The sequence below is a fragment of the Callorhinchus milii genome, unplaced genomic scaffold, assembly GCF_018977255.1.
Source record: "Callorhinchus milii isolate IMCB2004 unplaced genomic scaffold, IMCB_Cmil_1.0 Scaffold8, whole genome shotgun sequence".
In the NCBI taxonomy this organism is placed as follows: domain Eukaryota; kingdom Metazoa; phylum Chordata; class Chondrichthyes; order Chimaeriformes; family Callorhinchidae; genus Callorhinchus; species Callorhinchus milii.
Window position 1 is genome coordinate 596,150 of NW_024704749.1, and position 17,392 is coordinate 613,541.

The following is a 17,392-nucleotide window of genomic DNA, read 5'->3' on the forward strand; positions in this document are numbered from 1 at the left end:
CTGTTGTTTAAAATATGTTCTGTGAAGTTTATGTGTTCGCTAAAAGTATTAACCAGTGTGAGTGTGGTTAATAATTACCAACTGTGCTCAGGGTAACTCGGAAAGTGCCGAAGTTTGGTAGAACTGGTGCATGCGTATTATAAATATATTGAGTAGCCCTTTAAATATATTTTTTAATGTAGTTAATGTTGTGTTTAATACTTGCGCTGCCATCAAGTGTCCAAAGGTGTTGGTTGCAACAATTTGGTGGGTTATTTACCATTCTAATATGCAAAGTAGGGATCGGAAGTGCACTTGTCCCCTATTGGACAACTGAGGGGAGGATTTGAATGGACCATTAAAAAGGCACCAATTACATCAAGTAATTGGTGAAATAATAATAATAATAATAATAATAATCCCTGCATTTGATATAGCGCTTTTCACGTCGGGAGGACGTCCCAAAGCGCTTCACAGAACACAGTGTAAAGTGAATTGACTGTACATTTGTGGGCGAACGCGGCAGCCAATTGCGCACAGCAATGTCCCACAAACAGTCGTAGATTGAAAATGACCAATTTAATTATTGTTTTTGATTTTTGGAGGGATTATTATTAGGCTCTGTGTGGAGTAAGGAAACTTGCCCAAGGTCTCGCCCTGTGCCTGGAATTGAACTCAGGTCTCTCACTTGCAAAGCGAGTGCTCTAACCACTGAGCTACAGGACTCCACAAATGTCAAATTTGATATTGTACTTTGCATAAATGTACAGTCACCTCGCTATAGAACATTTAATGATGTACTTTTCAATCTGTTGTCACACCCCATGCCCCAAGCCCCAAAAAAGAAACCCTTCAGTGTTGACAGATAAAGGCTACAGTCGAAGATTGATGGATCACTAAATTTTAATTGCTGCTAGTCAACGACCATAATTCAATTTAATTTCATTCTGAACCTAACTAGGTTTTAAAAAAAGTTGCAATACATTCATGTACATTATTTTCCAAATACATTTCAGGAAATGCATGGCATGATTGGTATTTCACTGGGGTAAAATGGGGAGAAAAAAAATACATTTGTATTAGTTTAGCTATTATTCAGAAAACCTGGATTCAAGACAAAAGCAAAAAGTTCATCATGCATCTGCCCAAGAAGTCACACATCTAATGACTTGAGAAAGATCACCTCAGGGAAAATGGTTCTGGAAAATATTCAAAAATGATTTATGCAGTAAACAGTGCATCTTAAAAAAAGTATTTTGTTAACTTATTTTTCATTTCCTGCTTTCAAATAATTAAAATGTTCCCATCGCCATCCCGCACCAACCAACCCTGCATCAAACTTCAGCACAGATGGATTGAGGTCTTCAAATTGCTTACAGGGTTCAAGTCCCACAGAAACAGCAGGGTTCACGTTCCACAGAAACAGATTTCTCCCGCACTGTACATTGCTTCTGAAGTACGTCAGGTATAATTTGATCAGAAATCCAATGAATTAAGCAGGTAACAATTATAGTCCACACAGGTTCAACATTGCTTTATTGTCTCCACTTCTGATATGGTTATATTCTTGATCAGTTATGAAAGTCCCTTTTCCAGTTCTCAGGATTACAATATAATTACAGTACATTTTTGAAATACTCCCTACAAAAAAAATACTATATATAAAACTGATGAAAAGCAAGCTGGTCCATAAATGGACGTACCAAGTTATCTGTAGCAAAATAGAAAACTAGCCCAAATGTAATGGATATTGGAAGTGCTGGTAAAGCCTTCTTAAAGATGGCAAGTAGCAGTAGAGTAAGGCACAAACCAATTAATATGGCAACAAAGCAGGCTAGAGTTGTATTCCAATCTCCACTTGCTGCTGCTGATGCCTTTCCAACAAGAACACTGTAGAATATGAAGTCCCCTAAACCAAGCTTCACACCCCTCTCCTCTGGATCGTCATCTAACGTTGGAGGGCTTGGCATGGCCTGAACAACCGCTCGACTCTCTGGAGTGGACTCAACGTTGCCCAATGTTTCATCTCTGTTACACCTCCACCTTGTATCAAATCCACCATCATCGGTATTGGTCTCGCCTGCATTAGTGGGTCCCTCAGCAGTCTCATCAACACAGGTGTTGTTAAGACTAATGTTTGCAGAAGTCAGATGCTCGTCTGCTGGTGAACTTGCTCTGGCTTCTTGATCTGCCATTCCAACCAACCACACCATCGTCGAAGAATAGATCAGAGCTGGAAATATTGGTTCATTTCTCTCTTGAGCAGTTTCAACCAGAATGCGCAAGGGACCTTTCGGACACAGCACAGCAACCAGATCATATACTGAAATCACAGCCAGGATCAGCCACGCAGTCCACTCCGGGAGGTATTTGATGAAGACAAGCGCCATTAAAGCACTGATCATGATCAGATAGGCCTGTTGCAGCCGAAGTGGGCCCTTCCAATGGATACAGATCATTCCAACTATACCAAAGTTCCAGATCACTAATGCTAGCGTGAAGTAATCCATAGCAACGTTATACGTCTTAAAGACCTCCCCTAAATAGATGAAGGAGAAGAAGAAAAGCAACAGGAGTGAAGAGATTATAAGCCATCCATGAATTACCTTGTAGCACCTGTACTTGTACAGAAGTACAAGCAGTAGTCATTACTATAATCACGCTGATCATGATCATGGCATTGAGAATGGAGTTCACAGCTCGCTGACCAACGGTATCCGTGTCCTCTGTAAATGGAGTGTACAACAATTGGCCATCATTCTGTGTATAAAAAGTAACCGATTTGATGGTTGCCACAACCACCACCATGCACAAGGTGACAGGCACGAAGAGCATGATAACATGTTTAACATGTTTAACATGTTTAACATACGATTACTATTAAGTACTCTATTTCAGGGAGGAGCTCAATGCCCATAAAAGAACGAACGCCATGTGCTTGGGGTCGCTTTTTTGTACCTGATAACAATAGTGCTCTGACTATTGATACTATAGTAGTCAGAGGTTGGTTCTTCGTGCACTTTAATTAACTTAATTTACAAGTGGCTGCTGGCGTGTTTAGTTTAAGTGTGATTAATGTTTGTTATCTCATAGTTGTGTTTATTTATATTTATCATGTCGTTTAAGATTTAATGCCGAGCGTTGTGGATTTCATCGAAACTACAATAAAATTCTGTGGAGTTTACTTAACCGTGCTTTCTCGAGCTTTCTGTATAAATTAAAAGAGGGAATACACAAACAGATTGAGCCTAAGTCATAGTCTGTTTAGAATAAAAGACTGAGGACAGAAGCTTCCCAATTCGCTTTAATTTAAATAGCAATTGGTAGTACCTGTTATCGTGGAAAAATTCATTAGTCAAGTTACACCTAGGGAATTGCATTCAGTAGTGAGGATTGAACACAGAGGCCACTCAGTACACTCTGCGATGGGGAGCGAACCATACCATGAGTGTAAATATAGGGGTGTAGAACCGTTTAATTCTTCAGGGCAAGTACAAGTCTATGTACACAAAGGTATTGAGGAATATAGTTTCCAAACATGTTTGACCCAAAATTTGTCTGGAGTCGGATCAGCTGTCATTTAAGATTGTCCTTTTTACACCGTAAAACTGCACAATTCTCATGTTCAGTTACATCAGTGAGGACTATCCTGCCCTGACCCTGAACAACATGCCAGAGACTGATAACAATCTCCAGCCAATTCCAGCTCCTTTGCTCTGTACAAACCACTCCCACCTCTCCAAACTCCTCACTCAATTAGACACTTGTTACACTCTTACTTTCAGCTTTTGGACAAGACACACTGGAGATGTCAGTGCTTAATTTGACCTGTGGACAAATTATCTGGGACTGAATAAAGCGCATGGAAAGATTATTACATCTGAACACACAGTGAACAATTTAAGAGAAGCTGGACTATCCAATAAGCAGACATGAGAAGCTGTTGTCACTGGGTATCCCCAAACATGAACCGAAGGAGAGTGTGTGCCAAGCAGCGACACTGATCAGTCACAGTTCAACTTAGTTAGGAAAAGCCCTTCGGCTGGACTGAAATGCACGACAATAAATCTGAATTGTGACACAATCACAGAACAGGACACTGTGTATGGTCAGAAATGCAGGGTCAATGCCCAAACTGTGCCCGTGTTCCAGGGCAGCTACACATCGCTGCAGGAGAAGGGACTGAGAAACGCAGCTGGCTGAAGCTACAATCCAAATGATTGTGAACAAAAGACTAAATTTCCAACTTCATCATTCTTCCTGGAACTGGGAAGATTCTTCCCAAGTTACCCTGATGTCACTTCCTTGCACCTTTAATTTACTTAATCTTCACGGACCTGCCTTTGCCTGGTTCGATTCCTATCTCTCTCATCGTCTCCACTTTGTTGCCTCTGACGGTTTCTCCTCCAGCCCCCACACTGTCACATCTGGCGGCCCCCAGGGCTCTGTCCTTGTCTCCTCTTTAATATCTACATGTTCCCCCTCGGGGACATCATCCGCAGACATGGGGTCAACTTCCATATGTATGCAAATGACATCCAACTCTATCTTTCTGCCCCCACCCTCAACTCCAGGACCACTGCTGTCCTGACAGACTGTCTGTCGGACATCAAGTCCTGGATGAGGGCAAATTCCCTACAGTTGAATGTGAACAAGGCTGAGGCCCTCCTGATTGGCTCACGCCAGCGCCTCCGCACCTCAGGCTCTGGCAGCATCAACCTCCATGGTTGCCCACTACAGCTCACCAACTCACCAGCCCGCCAGGAACATAGGTGTCTTTGTCGACCCTCAACTGTCTTTTCTTCCCCACATCCAAGCCATGACCCGCTCTGCCTTCCCTCACCTCCATAACATCGCCCGACTCCGCCACTACCTCACCCTCAGACGCTGAAACTCTTGTTCATGCCTTCATCACCTCCAGCCTCGACTGTGCAAACTCCCTGCTTGTCGGCCTTCCCAACCCTTCCCTCCACAGCTGCAGATAATCCAGAACTAACTCTGCAGCCCATGTCCTCTCCCGCACCAAACTCCGTGACCCCATCTCCCCCACTCTCGCCCGACTCCATTGGCTCCCTATCCTTCAGAGGATCCAGTTCACAAGATCCTGGTCCTCACCTACAAAGCCCCACCATGGGCTCGGCCCTCCTCAGCCTCACCCCAACCCCTTACCATCCTGCTCGCTCTCTCCGCTCAGCCGGCTCCGGCCTACTCCACGTCCCCCCACCCACCCACCCCACCATTGGCCGGAGAGCTTCAGGCACTGTCCCCAACCTCTGGAATTCCATCCCCCAGTCACTTCGCCTCGCCCCCCCCCCCTTAGCCTCCTTCAACTCCCACCTCAAAACCCTCCTCTTCGACTATGCCATCGGTCACCCCCCTTCCGCTTCCCTCCCTTCTCCCCCTTAACCCCAGCTCAGGTCTGAAAAGCTCTACACTGTCCAGCGCCTTGGGACGTCCTCCCGACATGAAAGGCGCTATACACATGTCATCTTGTTGTTGTTAATTTGAAAACTTTTTTTTAAAAAAGGAAAGGCAATAAACTACAGTATGTTCAAACTGTTTAACATTTTTGATAGTAGTATTTGGCTAAGACGCTAAGAATGATTGATTTGGGCTCTATGAGAGTTTGTTGCGCAGTTGTGATGTTTGGTGCTGGTTCTGATGTTAAAGATAAGAAAGCAGATGATAAGAGTAACTCAAACCGCAAGTCCAGTTGCAACAGAGGCAGATGAAAGCTCGTTGGGTGGGAAATTCCACTTGCTGCTCGATAGAGCATCCTCGATTCTGCGGCAGATATCCCCACTGTAAAGGTTTATAATAAATAATCCTATTATAATCCTTGCCTTATCTCGTCTTCGAGACGTCTCAAAGAGCTTCACAGAATATATTTTAAAGTGAATTGACTGAATATTTTGCGGGCAAAATCAGCAGCTGATGGGGGCAAAGTTACATTCACTGTCACTGATATTAGGTCTAGACAGACACCGGGGTCTAAAACACAGGGCTTCCAAAGTTCTATGAGCAATCTTGCCAACTCTGGTACCAACTCTATTCCAGATGTGGACAGTAATGGGAGAGTTACCGGATGAGATACAGGGTTTGGCTTCCTTTTTAAGGAATCCTGTTAAAAATCCCGCATTTTTGACCCTTTGTCTGATTTGTCTTAACATTTGTATTATATGATGATTCTTCTCTGAATAAAACATTGAACATTTTTTCCGTGACTTGAGGACGTTCTTTGAACTGAAGGAGAGGGATCTTAGTTGTGTGTATTCATTGGAGTAAGACCTGTTGTAAGTTGGTTAAAATGGCATAAAATACTTATGAAGCTTCTTCTCCAATGAAGCATCTTCGCGCGTACCCAACATACTTGACCCTTGCACATACTTGTACCCATATCTTCTAGATAAGCAGACCCTTTTGAGACAAAGCAGCTTGCTCATTATTCTTCAACACAGGACATCTTTCTTCTCCTTTCCAAGGCTGGAGCTTGTCTCGGTCTGGTAGAAACATTTATAAAAACCCTGGTTCAACTTAAGTTAGTTAACTCCAGAGCATCGCTGAGTGGTTGCAGAGAACAACGAAGATTGAAAGCTCGGACAAAGAAGACAGAAGACTGAAAGCTAGGAAAAATTGCTTGAAGAACTAACGTTGGCTTGCTGTAAAGACAAAGTGCTGAACTTGCAATGCTCGGTAGTATTGCTCTGTTTTATTAAGATAGATGTGACTTTTTTTTAAACACATGTATGCATAATTAAAGGTTTGTTTTGATTAAAACATCCTGAGACTCTGACCTGTTGGTATTACCGAATCCGAACCTGTTTTGAGTGGTTGCAAACACTCCAACAGACCAAACGTTTTGAGTAGGATTCCTCGCATATCAGATTCTAAACTTTCATTGAATTTAATTATAATTAATCTTTTACAGCTTAATATTTAGAACATCCCAATTTTCTTTCCCTTCTGAGACAACCTCGGTTTCCAGTTCTCCAGGTGCCAGGTGAGCCTCAGGTACCTTGCTCAACTTGTCATTTTTCATCTGTGAATGCTGTCGGGGTATTTGAATGTGGGGAGCTTCACAGCGCAACTGTACTCACTCAATCAACACACACCTTCCAGCAGGGGAGCAATCTCCAGATACAAACAAGGCCTATGAACCACTGGCTAATCACCAGATACTACCAACAGTGATTTCAACCTTTTACAAATACCGCCCAGAAAACAAAGGGGCGCTATCTTCAATCAAAAAGAAAAATTTGTTAAACACAAATAAACAGGTCATCTCTTAGTAACCATACGCAACTCCCGAATGGGTGTTGGCAGGGGGGTGGGGGGGAGGGGAAGAAGAATGCACAAATAATATTTCCACCCCCAGCCAGCAAAGCATTACCATACAAACTGAATCAGTGTACAAATTAGCAAACTGAACACATGCTTTATTTCAATGAATACTTACAAATCATTATATTTAAAAAGACAACAATAAGAACTAAATCCTCAAAGTGAGCTACAACGGCCATCAAAACATTCCCTCCCTTTACAAAAGCAGGTCAATGGAGAAGTGAGTGGAGCACCATATTCAGACAAACACTGCCCGCAATCCCACAACACAGAAACATGCTAATTATGCTCCCCACACTTACAAAGCATTAAACACCCAGAATGATAACATATTACTAATTTTTAGTTTGCTAATTTGCTGGCACATCCGTGCTCAACAACGTGGCAAATACAAATTGGTCTTTACAACATGAACTTTTCAAACTCTCAGTGAAACAAATAACTTTAGTTACCAGGGTCTGCGAGCTGGTCTTTTGGCTTTCTCACAGATCTTTCCTCTTCACAGAGTATGTGGCCAGTGGGGTATGAGCGTATCTCCCGGCAGCCTTCCCTTTCCTCTGCTTCTGCCTTTTCAGTCTTTCTTGCTCCCTGTGAGCAACCATAATCAGGCGGCTGAAGACAACCACCACCAAAAACAGTTACAATCAGAATAGAGAATGATGGGCTTCAAATGTGGTATTTCTTAATGGGATTCTGTAACAAGGAAAGGAATGTGAGTTGTGCAAATAGGGAAAGCAGGAGAATGGATATTCTAGTGGAGTGGGTGTCAGCAAACGCTACAGCTAATTTGAGCAGAAATCGCGAAAAATATTTTCGTAATAATTTTCAGACATTACAGCATTACTCCAGTGCCGATATCAAGATGTTGGGAGTATGCGCTGAGTGTCAGCTACCGCGTGTGCCCTCTAGGCGATGTAAAAGGGGTCAGGCTCAGACGTTTCAACAGCATTTCTAGTTAAGCTTTGTGTGCAAACATACTGAACTTGGCAAACTACCCCCATTCCATGTGCAGCGCATTGCGCAAGCACAGTCAGATGTGGCACCAACTCAAAAGGTAGCAAGTACTCACTGCCATCATGAATTCCTCATTGAACTCTTCTGCAGAACCTGCTGACAGCTAAACAAGCCTGGTGGGTTGAGTGGAGGAGGCGGGAACAGAAACCAGCTACATATTATCTTTACACAAGCTTTTTTAGTGCTGACTAATTTCACACCTATTGTTTTCAATGTTTATTGGTTAAAGTGCTGTTGGTTGCTTATCAAGAATGTGCAGGACACCCTCAGATCAGATGATGGGAATAATATTAAAGTGTGTGGGAAAAGGAGGAAACAAGATTAGAGTGGATAGCGCCATTTACTGTAAACTTTTATGATTTTACAGAGTTTCAAATGGCAGACCTGGACCCACATTGGCTATTACTTCTCAAGTATGTCAAAGACAAGTGAACAGGCTGCTCTATTGTGAAAGTATCCCTGTCAATCCATAAGATTTAAAATTCACTAACTTCATTTTCGATAGCTCGTTAATAAGACCACAGACAACGGCAGTCGCATCCTCTTCCTCAATTGGAGCAGACATCAACTCCAATGCAGCTTCACTACAACAATAACAGGGATTTATATGTATGCTTAGCATCCTCACACCTAGTGTCACTCAACTTTTTAAAACATGTTTTTTGTCAACAATCCTCCAGACAAATGGATCATTCACATCACCACTGTTTCTGTAGGATCTCTGTGTCCGCCATGTTTGTCTGCAAATACACTGTCACAATATTTGATAGTAATTATCTGCAAGGTGTTTTTGAGTTGTTTTGACACTGTAGGCACTGGAATTATTATTTACAAATCAGGCCTCAGAATAAGAAGGAGGCACACCATGGAAACTGGGCAGGCACATCTCAGGCATCTCTCTCAACAATTTAACATTGTTTCACAAGCCATTGTTTCACAAGCCATCAATGGTAATATATGCCATGACTGTCATGCCACACAGATTTTGCTGTGGAGATGTAATAATAATCCTTGCTTTGATATAGCGGCTTATCACATCACTGAGATGTTTTATAGCGCTTCATAGAATATAGCAACATGGAAACAGGAGGGGGCCATTCAGCCTGTTCCGCCATTCTATTAGATCATGGTTGATCTGTCCTTGAACTCCAATATACTATAAAGTGGAGTGACTGTGTATTTTATGGGCGAAACCAATTGTATGGCCATCCTATAACTATGTGACTTGCTTTACCTCAACTCCCGGTCTTCCAGCTCAGATCCAAAGGTAGTGTCATCATCCACAGGCTCAACAGGCAGAGAGATCTCCTTTCTTTCATCTCGCTGTTCCGTTGGTTCAGTGAGCTGCAACTCAGAATCTATGAGGAAGGTTGGGAATATAAAAGGACATTTAGCCCAGCAAATGGGTTCTGACAATTTATTATGTTACAGCAGCTTGTTTAACCCTACATTTTCTCCAGATAATAAATAATAATCCTTGCATTTTATATAGCACCTTATCAAGTCTTTGAGATGTCTCAAAGTGCTTCACAGAATATACTGTAAAGTGAATTGACTATATATTTTGTGGGCAAAATGCGGCAGCCAATTGCACACAGCTGTCCCACTAATAGTCATGGATTGAGGGTCCAATACATTATTATTATAATTTCATCCCCTTACATCACTAGTATCTATATCTCTCTCTTTTAAACTTCCCAACTGATTCTGCCTCTAAAGCCTTTCTGGGGCATAGTTTTCTCACCACCATCACTATATGAAGAAATCACTTCCAACCGGTTTAGCTCCAATTTTAATTACCTGGCTGCAGCCTATCAGGAGTGGATGGGCAGACCACCTGAAAACAAGATAAATCATGAATGAAATAGCAGCTATATCTTTCAGGTGTACACCCATTTATTGATTATTGGTATCCTCAAATTTGCGCTCAGTAGCAAAGCACTGCGATCATTGCAAACCCATGGAACCACAGTCAGTGCTTTTGTGCAAATTGGGCTTATATTTTGCAATTGGCTGCTGTGTTTCGCCCACAAATATACAGTCAATTCACTTTACAGTGTATTCTGTGAAGCGCTTTGAGATGTCTAGAAGACGTGAAAAGCACTATATCAAATGCAAGGATTATTATTTATTTGAATTTCCTGTGTTCAGTTCTCTCTTCCAATCTTTAAACACAGTCTCAATTTTGATGCCGGTTTTCTGCAGTTCTTTTTAATAACCAGCTTCCAAATTAAGACTGAATTTAAGAATGTTCCACAATTTTCCACCGTTAAATTGTAAGGCTATGGTATTAAAGGGGAGATCATCCTCTGTGTGGGGTCTTTGATGATAGAATTCTGCTACACGCCTTACAGGAGTTGTGTCCAGAAACGATAAATGTACTTGCTCAGGCGGTAGCTTTGCGGACTTCTGTGATTTAGGAATATTAACGCTGCCGCCTTTTTACCAGAATCTCCTCCTCAAGATCTAACAGAACTAGGCTCTTTGCATTCAACCAACCTATGTGACTTAAACTGTTTACCTCGGTTTGCATGTTGGAGGGTAGGTTTGGTTGTCTTCTGTTCCTCTGGATCCCGCTCTCAGGTACCATACACTGAGTACTTTTGCTTTCCTGTTCCATACTTGAGGGACCTACATCTTCCACAGACAGAGCACAGCCTCCGACTCCAGCGATGGTTATACTGTTGTGTTCTTTTGATTTATCACACCATGCAGTCTCTCCGATAACTGCTCTCTGGTGATTGCTATCAAGATAGAATGCCATTGCTTCATATTTCAAAGTCGGCAGAGTCATTGAAATATCACCTTGTTTCTCTGCTAAAGTTTGCAAACATTCTGGAGTGGATACTAGTGAGATGCTGGTCTGTGACTGCCCACCTGTCTGTGACTGCCCACCGGTGGGTGGCTGCCCACTGGTGGGTGGCTGCCCACTGGTGGGTGGCTGCCCACTGGTGGGTGGCTGCCCACTGGTCTGTGGCTGCCCACTGGTCTGTGGCTGCCCACTGGTCTGTGGCTGCTCACTGGTCTGTGGCTGCTCACTGGTCTCTGGCTGCTCACTGGTGTCTGGCTGCTCACTGGTGTCTGGCTGCCCATTGGTGTCTGGCTGCCCATTGGTGTCTGGCTGCCCACTGGCCTTGGGCTGCCCGCTGGTCAAGCGGTGTGAACTGGTGTGGGGCTGCCCACTGGTGGGTGGCTGCCCATTGGTCTGTGGCTGCCCACTGGTCTGTGGCTGCTCACTGGTCTGTGGCTGCTCACTGGTCTGTGGCTGCTCACTGGTGTCTGGCTGCGCATTGGTGTCTGGCTGCCCATTGGTATCTGGCTGCCCACTGGCCTTGGGCTGCCCGCTGGTCAAGCACTGTGAGCTGGTGTGATGTTGCGCACTAGTCAAGGGCTGTGAGCTCAAGTCCTCCACAGTGATGTCCCATAACATCTCCTCCACAGGTAAACCGGCTTTGTCAGGACCTATTGTTTTGTCTGTATTTTTAGCTTCTGTGCTGGTTCCTGCCTGAACCTGCTTCATCCATAAATCCACAAAGCCATTAACACCCAGACCGTCTGAGCCCCATTCCAAATCTTTATTTATATTTCCTTGTCCCTCTTCCTTAATGTTTTCCTTCTGCTGATACGCATCCAGGCAGTCCGCCATTCCTTTATCTGCCAAAGGCAAAACCCCATCAGGACCTTCAATCAGCGGTTCAATGCCAATCCGATTCTGAGGCTGGCTCCCAGCTGGAGCTATTTCTTCGGTGAGGTTTAGTGCTGTGTTAATCTGGGCATCAGTGTTATCCAAGCATGGGGAGTCACGGGATTGGACTGTCTCAGTGTTCACCAGCAACATCTTCCTATCTGTTCCATCTTGAGTTTGATTCATAGACTGTTGTTCACAATACACTTGATCAATATTGGAAGCAAGATTTTCTCCCGTGTTCTCAGCCGGGCAGATGGTGCTTTGTGAAGGGCCGAGCTCGGTGTTGGGTAAGGGTTTTTCTGAACTTTCAAGCTCTGGTTGTTCAGTGAGACCATCCTTCGGACCAGGCTGTGGTTCCACATGACAATCGCTTGAAGTCTGCTCCTCGGTGGCTGCTGTTGAAAGGCTGGAGCAGAACCTGGTGTTGACTTGCTCAGCTTCTGAACACTCAGGCTCTCCCAGGCTGTTTGCTGCGGTGTGATTGTGTCTCTGTTGTTCACATCCCGCTGGCTCAGCCCCTGCCTGCATAGTTCCAATCACTACGTCCTCATCGCAGTCCAGTTTCATTATCCCATCAGCAACCTCAGTTCCATGCTGACTTCTGCACAGTTCCTCAGCATTTCCCTGACTGGTTATATTCAGCACAATCCGTTCTGGAGATGACTGTGATACCTGCACTCGGTGGCTGGTACCAAAGTTACTGTCTGAATCTGGAAGGTATGTGTTCTGAGAATTGCCATCTTCTTCAAGTTTACTCTGTAAATCATTAAATTTAATAAAATGTAGAAAAAATACATAAGACCATATCCAAAGTCGCTTTACTTTCATTTGTTTTACTATCCTATTCGTTTTATCAATCTGAATATTTTTCATGAAGCTTTCTAAATACTTGAAGTTACAAAAGAGAACGTATTATTGCAAATGATGGCTGAAGCCAAGTCATTGATGTAATTTCAATGGGGATTAGACAAACTACTTGAAGAATGAAGTTGAATCTGACTAAATATCAGGTGTATCAGATTAGTGTAGGTAGGTACTCCTTGTCGAAAAATATGGATCAAGGGGACACGGACTAAAGCTTAGAGAGAGAAAGTGAACAAACAGTTCAGATTGAATTACATAGTCTAGAATTATTTATAATTTTTCAAATACATATTTGGGGACTAGTCACATAATTTCAATGGTCTTGTACGTCCCTATGTTTCTATCTTTTTAGCACACCACTCTAACGTAGAGAAGACATACACAATTCACGCACACCAGATTTATCCAATATTTACATACTGTAAGGCAATAAGTAAGGCATCACCTCTGTTGCTGCGTGCTTCACATAGCTGCTGCGGCAAAGACGCTTCTTTGGTTTTGCAAAGGTAGGAACAAACCTTCCAGCTGAATTCTATGGGCAAAGAGGAAAAGCAAAACTATTTAGTATAAGATAGAAAAGCAAATATAATTGGAAGATGGTAATGGTAATTGGAAAAGGCACTGATTTTAATGTCTCATCAAACTAACAGAAACTTTGAATATACTGCACCTTCAGTACTAGACTTCAAGGCTGTCTTAGGACTTTGTTGTGCACAAAATGGTGTCCGCAAAATACAGTCCTCAGAGGTTCTAACGTTGAAAGCACAATAGGAATTTCTTCTGCAACGTTCTGGACACAGCTCCGTGGAACTTGTCACAAAGCAGCGTAAAGTGCACCATCGCCTTCCAGTGATAAGAATTCAATAATGCCAGAGCACAAAATTGCTGCTGGAGAATCAACCCACCTGAGATAATGGTAGCAGAAATAGGTCTCCCTCTTGGCATGTGTTCACTGTGAAGCTTCCTTTCTCACCCCCCTGCTTCAGATCAATTCTGAAATCACAAATGAGCAGTAAACATCACTCAATTCCAAATACACAACCTAGTGAGTGAGAAGCAAAGCAATACGTCCACGTTTATTTTTAGAGAAAAATCTTTTATTTTTGTAGAATAGCATTAAGCAGCTTTAATCAATGAGGGATTTTAAACTTAGATTTCTGCTAGAAAATAATATCTCAGGATACGATATATAGTTTGGGACACGACATGTCAAGCCACTGCCAGGATTGTGGAAGGTGAACTAGATGGACCTTGGTCTTCTTTCGCCTAGCGAATTCTTGTGTTCTTATGCACAAAATGATGACTTAATTCATTCAATAGATTTGCCAATCTTTTAAATCACACAAATATCTACATAACAGAGCTATCAGTCATTGACTCTAGAGAAATATTATGTCTGAAAAATGAATCCAAACTAAAAGCATAAATTATCTCCACTTTCAATGAATAGAATTATAATAAATTCTACTCAAGCACTGTGCAAGGTTCAGCATTACTGATTTCAAGGTGCTGGTCACTAGATTTGCATTGTCCTGTGTGGAAAGGATAGGGGTGAGGAAAACTTGACCTTTCTTTACCTTTGCTCTGTAAGGTTAATATCTTGTGCTTCTGACTCTGATTGTTCACTCGTCACAGTGATGAGGTCTGTTCCGTGTTTGCATTCTGATGCCTCTTCTTTCTCTGCAATCTGTTCTTCTCCAAGCATGGAGCATTTTTTTCTCACCTTTCTTACGGTGGCCAATGGTGCATCGTCTTTCTCTCCTTCACAAAGATGGGTCAGAATAAGAGGTGAAATGATTCCGATTGAAGTTTGCTACATTCTTTAACAGCTCTGTGGCAATGATAACATTATCAGGAGCAGAAGACAGCTGCTAAATACAGTAAAACACTGCTGAATTTAAAACACATCTTTCTACACACCTTAAGGAATGTTGCAAAGGAGATAGTAAGCAGACTTGAGGACTGATACAGAAAATATTAGGCAAAAGGTGGAAATCATTAGTATAGCATTCGGGAACCATTTACTCAGGAAATGTCATATATTTGCCATATACCCAGTCCGCCTCTGTCCGGCTCTCCGTAGCGCTTAAAACAAAACTAATTTCTAATTTAAGTCAGGATTTAAGAATTTTCCACAATTTTAGATGGTTTAACAAACTCAAACAGCCTTGCAAGTTCACACTTCGAGCAGAGAAATTGAAGATATTAACAACGACAAGATTACATTTATATAGTGCCTTTCACGTCGGGAGGACATCCCAAGGCGAGGCGCTGGACAGTGAACAGCATTTCAGCCCCGAGCTGGGGTTGGGGGGGGGAGGGGAAGGGGGTGTGTGGCCGATGGCACGTTCAAAGAGGAGGTTCTTGAGGCGGGACTTGAAGGAGGCTGAGGAGAGGGTGAGGCGGAGTGATTGGGGATGGAGTTCCAGAGGTTGGGGGCAGAGTGGCTGAAGGCTCTCCTGCCAATAGTGGGGCGGGTGGGTCAGGGAACGTGGAGCGGAGGGAGCGGGCGTAACAAAGGCACATTTCAATGTATCAAATGCAAGAACATACTATAGCTTTTTGGTAATTAATAATTGCATTGACACATATTGCTGCACCAGCTATCCTATTGCCATAAGCACCACAGATTGGTAGATGTTAAGACAGAACACTGAAACAGACAAGAAAGCTTGAGGGAGAGATATATTTACCTGGAGCTGCATGGAGAGATTTCCTCCGTTTACCCATCACACTCTAACAAAGGAACATCTGCAGAGCAACAAATCTACATACACTGATAAAAGTACAGGTCAACAACAAAAACTGGCATTTATATAGCGCCCTTGTGCAGAGTAGCGTACCAGAGCGCTTGACAGTGGTAGAGTAACAATGCCGAGCTGGGGCAGGAGGACCTAGATGTAGGAACGGTCAAAGAGGAGTCTTCAGGCGCGACCTGAAGATGGGGAAGGAGGGGCAAGACGGAAGGATAGAGAAAGAGAGTTCCAGAGTTGGACAGTCAAGGAGATGCACCCGAGCTGGGGGTGAACTCATCATTCATGAAGCATTCTTTCATAAATACCAACCTGTTTCTTCTGTGTGTAATACACCCAGGGGAGTGTCAGTGAGTCAACGTGTCAGGGCCAGTATGAGTGTGTCAGTGTGTGTGTAAGTGTGTCAGTGAGTCAGTGTGTTGGGGTCAGTATGAGTACGTCAGTGATTGTGTCAGTGAGTCATACTGACAGACTGACAAGGGTCAGTATGAGCGTCAGTCTGTGTCACTAAGTGTGTCACTCAGTCAGTGTAAAAATGTCAAGTGTTAATGAGTGTGTCAGCGATTGTGTCAGTCAGTGAGTGTCTCAGTAAATGTGAGTGTGTCAGTCAGTCAGTCTATTTAGGTTGTGTTAAAGTCAGTGTTAGTATGTCAGTATGTTAAGGTGAGTGTGTCGGCAAGTGTGTCCGTGAATGTGTTAAGGTTAGTGAGTGTGTCGGCGAGTCTGTCAATCAGTGAGTGTGTTAAAGTCAGTGAGTGTCAGTCAGTGAGTTTGTCAGTCAGTGAGTGTGTTAAGGTCAGTGAGTGTGTAAAGGTCAGTGTGTCAGTGAGTGTGTTAAGGTCAGTGAGTGTGTTATGGTCAGTGAGTGTGTTAAGGTCAGTGAGTGTGTTAAGGTCAGTGTGTCAGTGAGTGTGTTAAGGTCAGTGAGTGTGTTAAGGTCAGTGAGTGTGTTAAGGTCAGTGAGTGTGTTAAGGTCAGTGAGTGTGTTAAGGTTGGTGTGTCAGTGAGTGTGTTAAGGTCAGTGAGTGTGTTAAGGTCAGTGAGTGTGTTAAGGTCAGTGAGTGTGTTAAGGTCAGTGAGTGTGTTAAGGTCAGTGAGTGTGTTAAGGTCAGTGAGTGTGTTAAGGTCAGTGAGTGTGTTATGGTCAGTGAGTGTGTTAAGGTCAGTGAGTGTGTTAAGGTCAGTGAGTGTGTTAAGGTCAGTGTGTCAGTGAGTGTGTTAAGGTCAGTGTGTCAGTGAGTGTGTTAAGGTCAGTGAGTGTGTTAAGGTCAGTGAGTGTGTTAAGGTCAGTGAGTGTGTTAAGGTCAGTGAGTGTGTTAAGGTCAGTGAGTGTGTTAAGGTCAGTGAGTGTGTTAAGGTCAGTGAGTGTGTTAAGGTCAGTGAGTGTGTTAAGGTCAGTGAGTGTGTTAAGGTCAGTGAGTGTGTTAAGGTCAGTGAGTGTGTTAAGGTCAGTGAGTGTGTTAAGGTTGGTGTGTCAGTGAGTGTGTTAAGGTTGGTGACGGTTGAGAGGCCGCGGCAGCTCGAGGGACGGTGTGACGACAGGCGGCCCGCCAAACACACTGCGCCTGCGCCTGGTCTCGAGGCCACACCACTTCCGGTCCCGGGCGGAGCGAGGCACTACAACTCCCGGCATGCAGCGCGAGGCGGCAGCGCTTGACAGGAAGTGAAGGGAAGCCCAAACCATAAGCGGCGACGGACCCGGAGAGAGCGACCTGAGAGGCGCCGGGAGCCGCGGCCCGGCAGGTGGGCGGGG

General features: G+C 43.6%; 2 protein-coding genes across 9 annotated transcripts in view; both read right to left on the minus strand.

The window, feature by feature from the left end:
* LOC103191073 overlaps nt 1-16,407 on the minus strand; it is a 35,082-nt gene extending 18,675 nt beyond the window's left edge. The window contains exons 1-10 of one of the 8 annotated variants that reach the window (XM_042337226.1): nt 15,952-16,407; nt 15,580-15,637; nt 14,464-14,647; nt 13,792-13,879; nt 13,332-13,418; nt 10,856-12,778; nt 10,135-10,171; nt 9,569-9,692; nt 8,826-8,918; nt 7,773-7,932 (exon numbers count right to left, since the gene is read on the minus strand). In XM_042337226.1, the coding sequence (XP_042193160.1) occupies nt 7,803-7,932; nt 8,826-8,918; nt 9,569-9,692; nt 10,135-10,171; nt 10,856-12,778; nt 13,332-13,418; nt 13,792-13,879; nt 14,464-14,647; nt 15,580-15,616 (2,703 nt within the window). In that variant the 5' untranslated portion in view covers nt 15,617-15,637; nt 15,952-16,407 and the 3' untranslated portion in view covers nt 7,773-7,802. Of the gene's footprint in view, nt 1-7,398; nt 7,933-8,825; nt 8,919-9,568; nt 9,693-10,134; nt 10,172-10,855; nt 12,779-13,331; nt 13,419-13,791; nt 13,880-14,463; nt 14,648-15,579; nt 15,654-15,951 lie in introns of those variants that run through there. The other 7 variants (XM_007912021.2, XM_042337228.1, XM_007912019.2 and 4 more) reach the window with 7 other exon arrangements.
* LOC103191072 (presenilin-1-like) lies at nt 865-2,833 on the minus strand. The gene is given in 2 exon segments (XM_007912018.2): nt 865-2,622; nt 2,624-2,833. Coding segments are annotated over 2 exon segments (1,179 nt in total). The 5' UTR covers nt 2,815-2,833; the 3' UTR covers nt 865-1,634.
* Nucleotides 16,408-17,392: the final 985 nt, after the last annotated feature.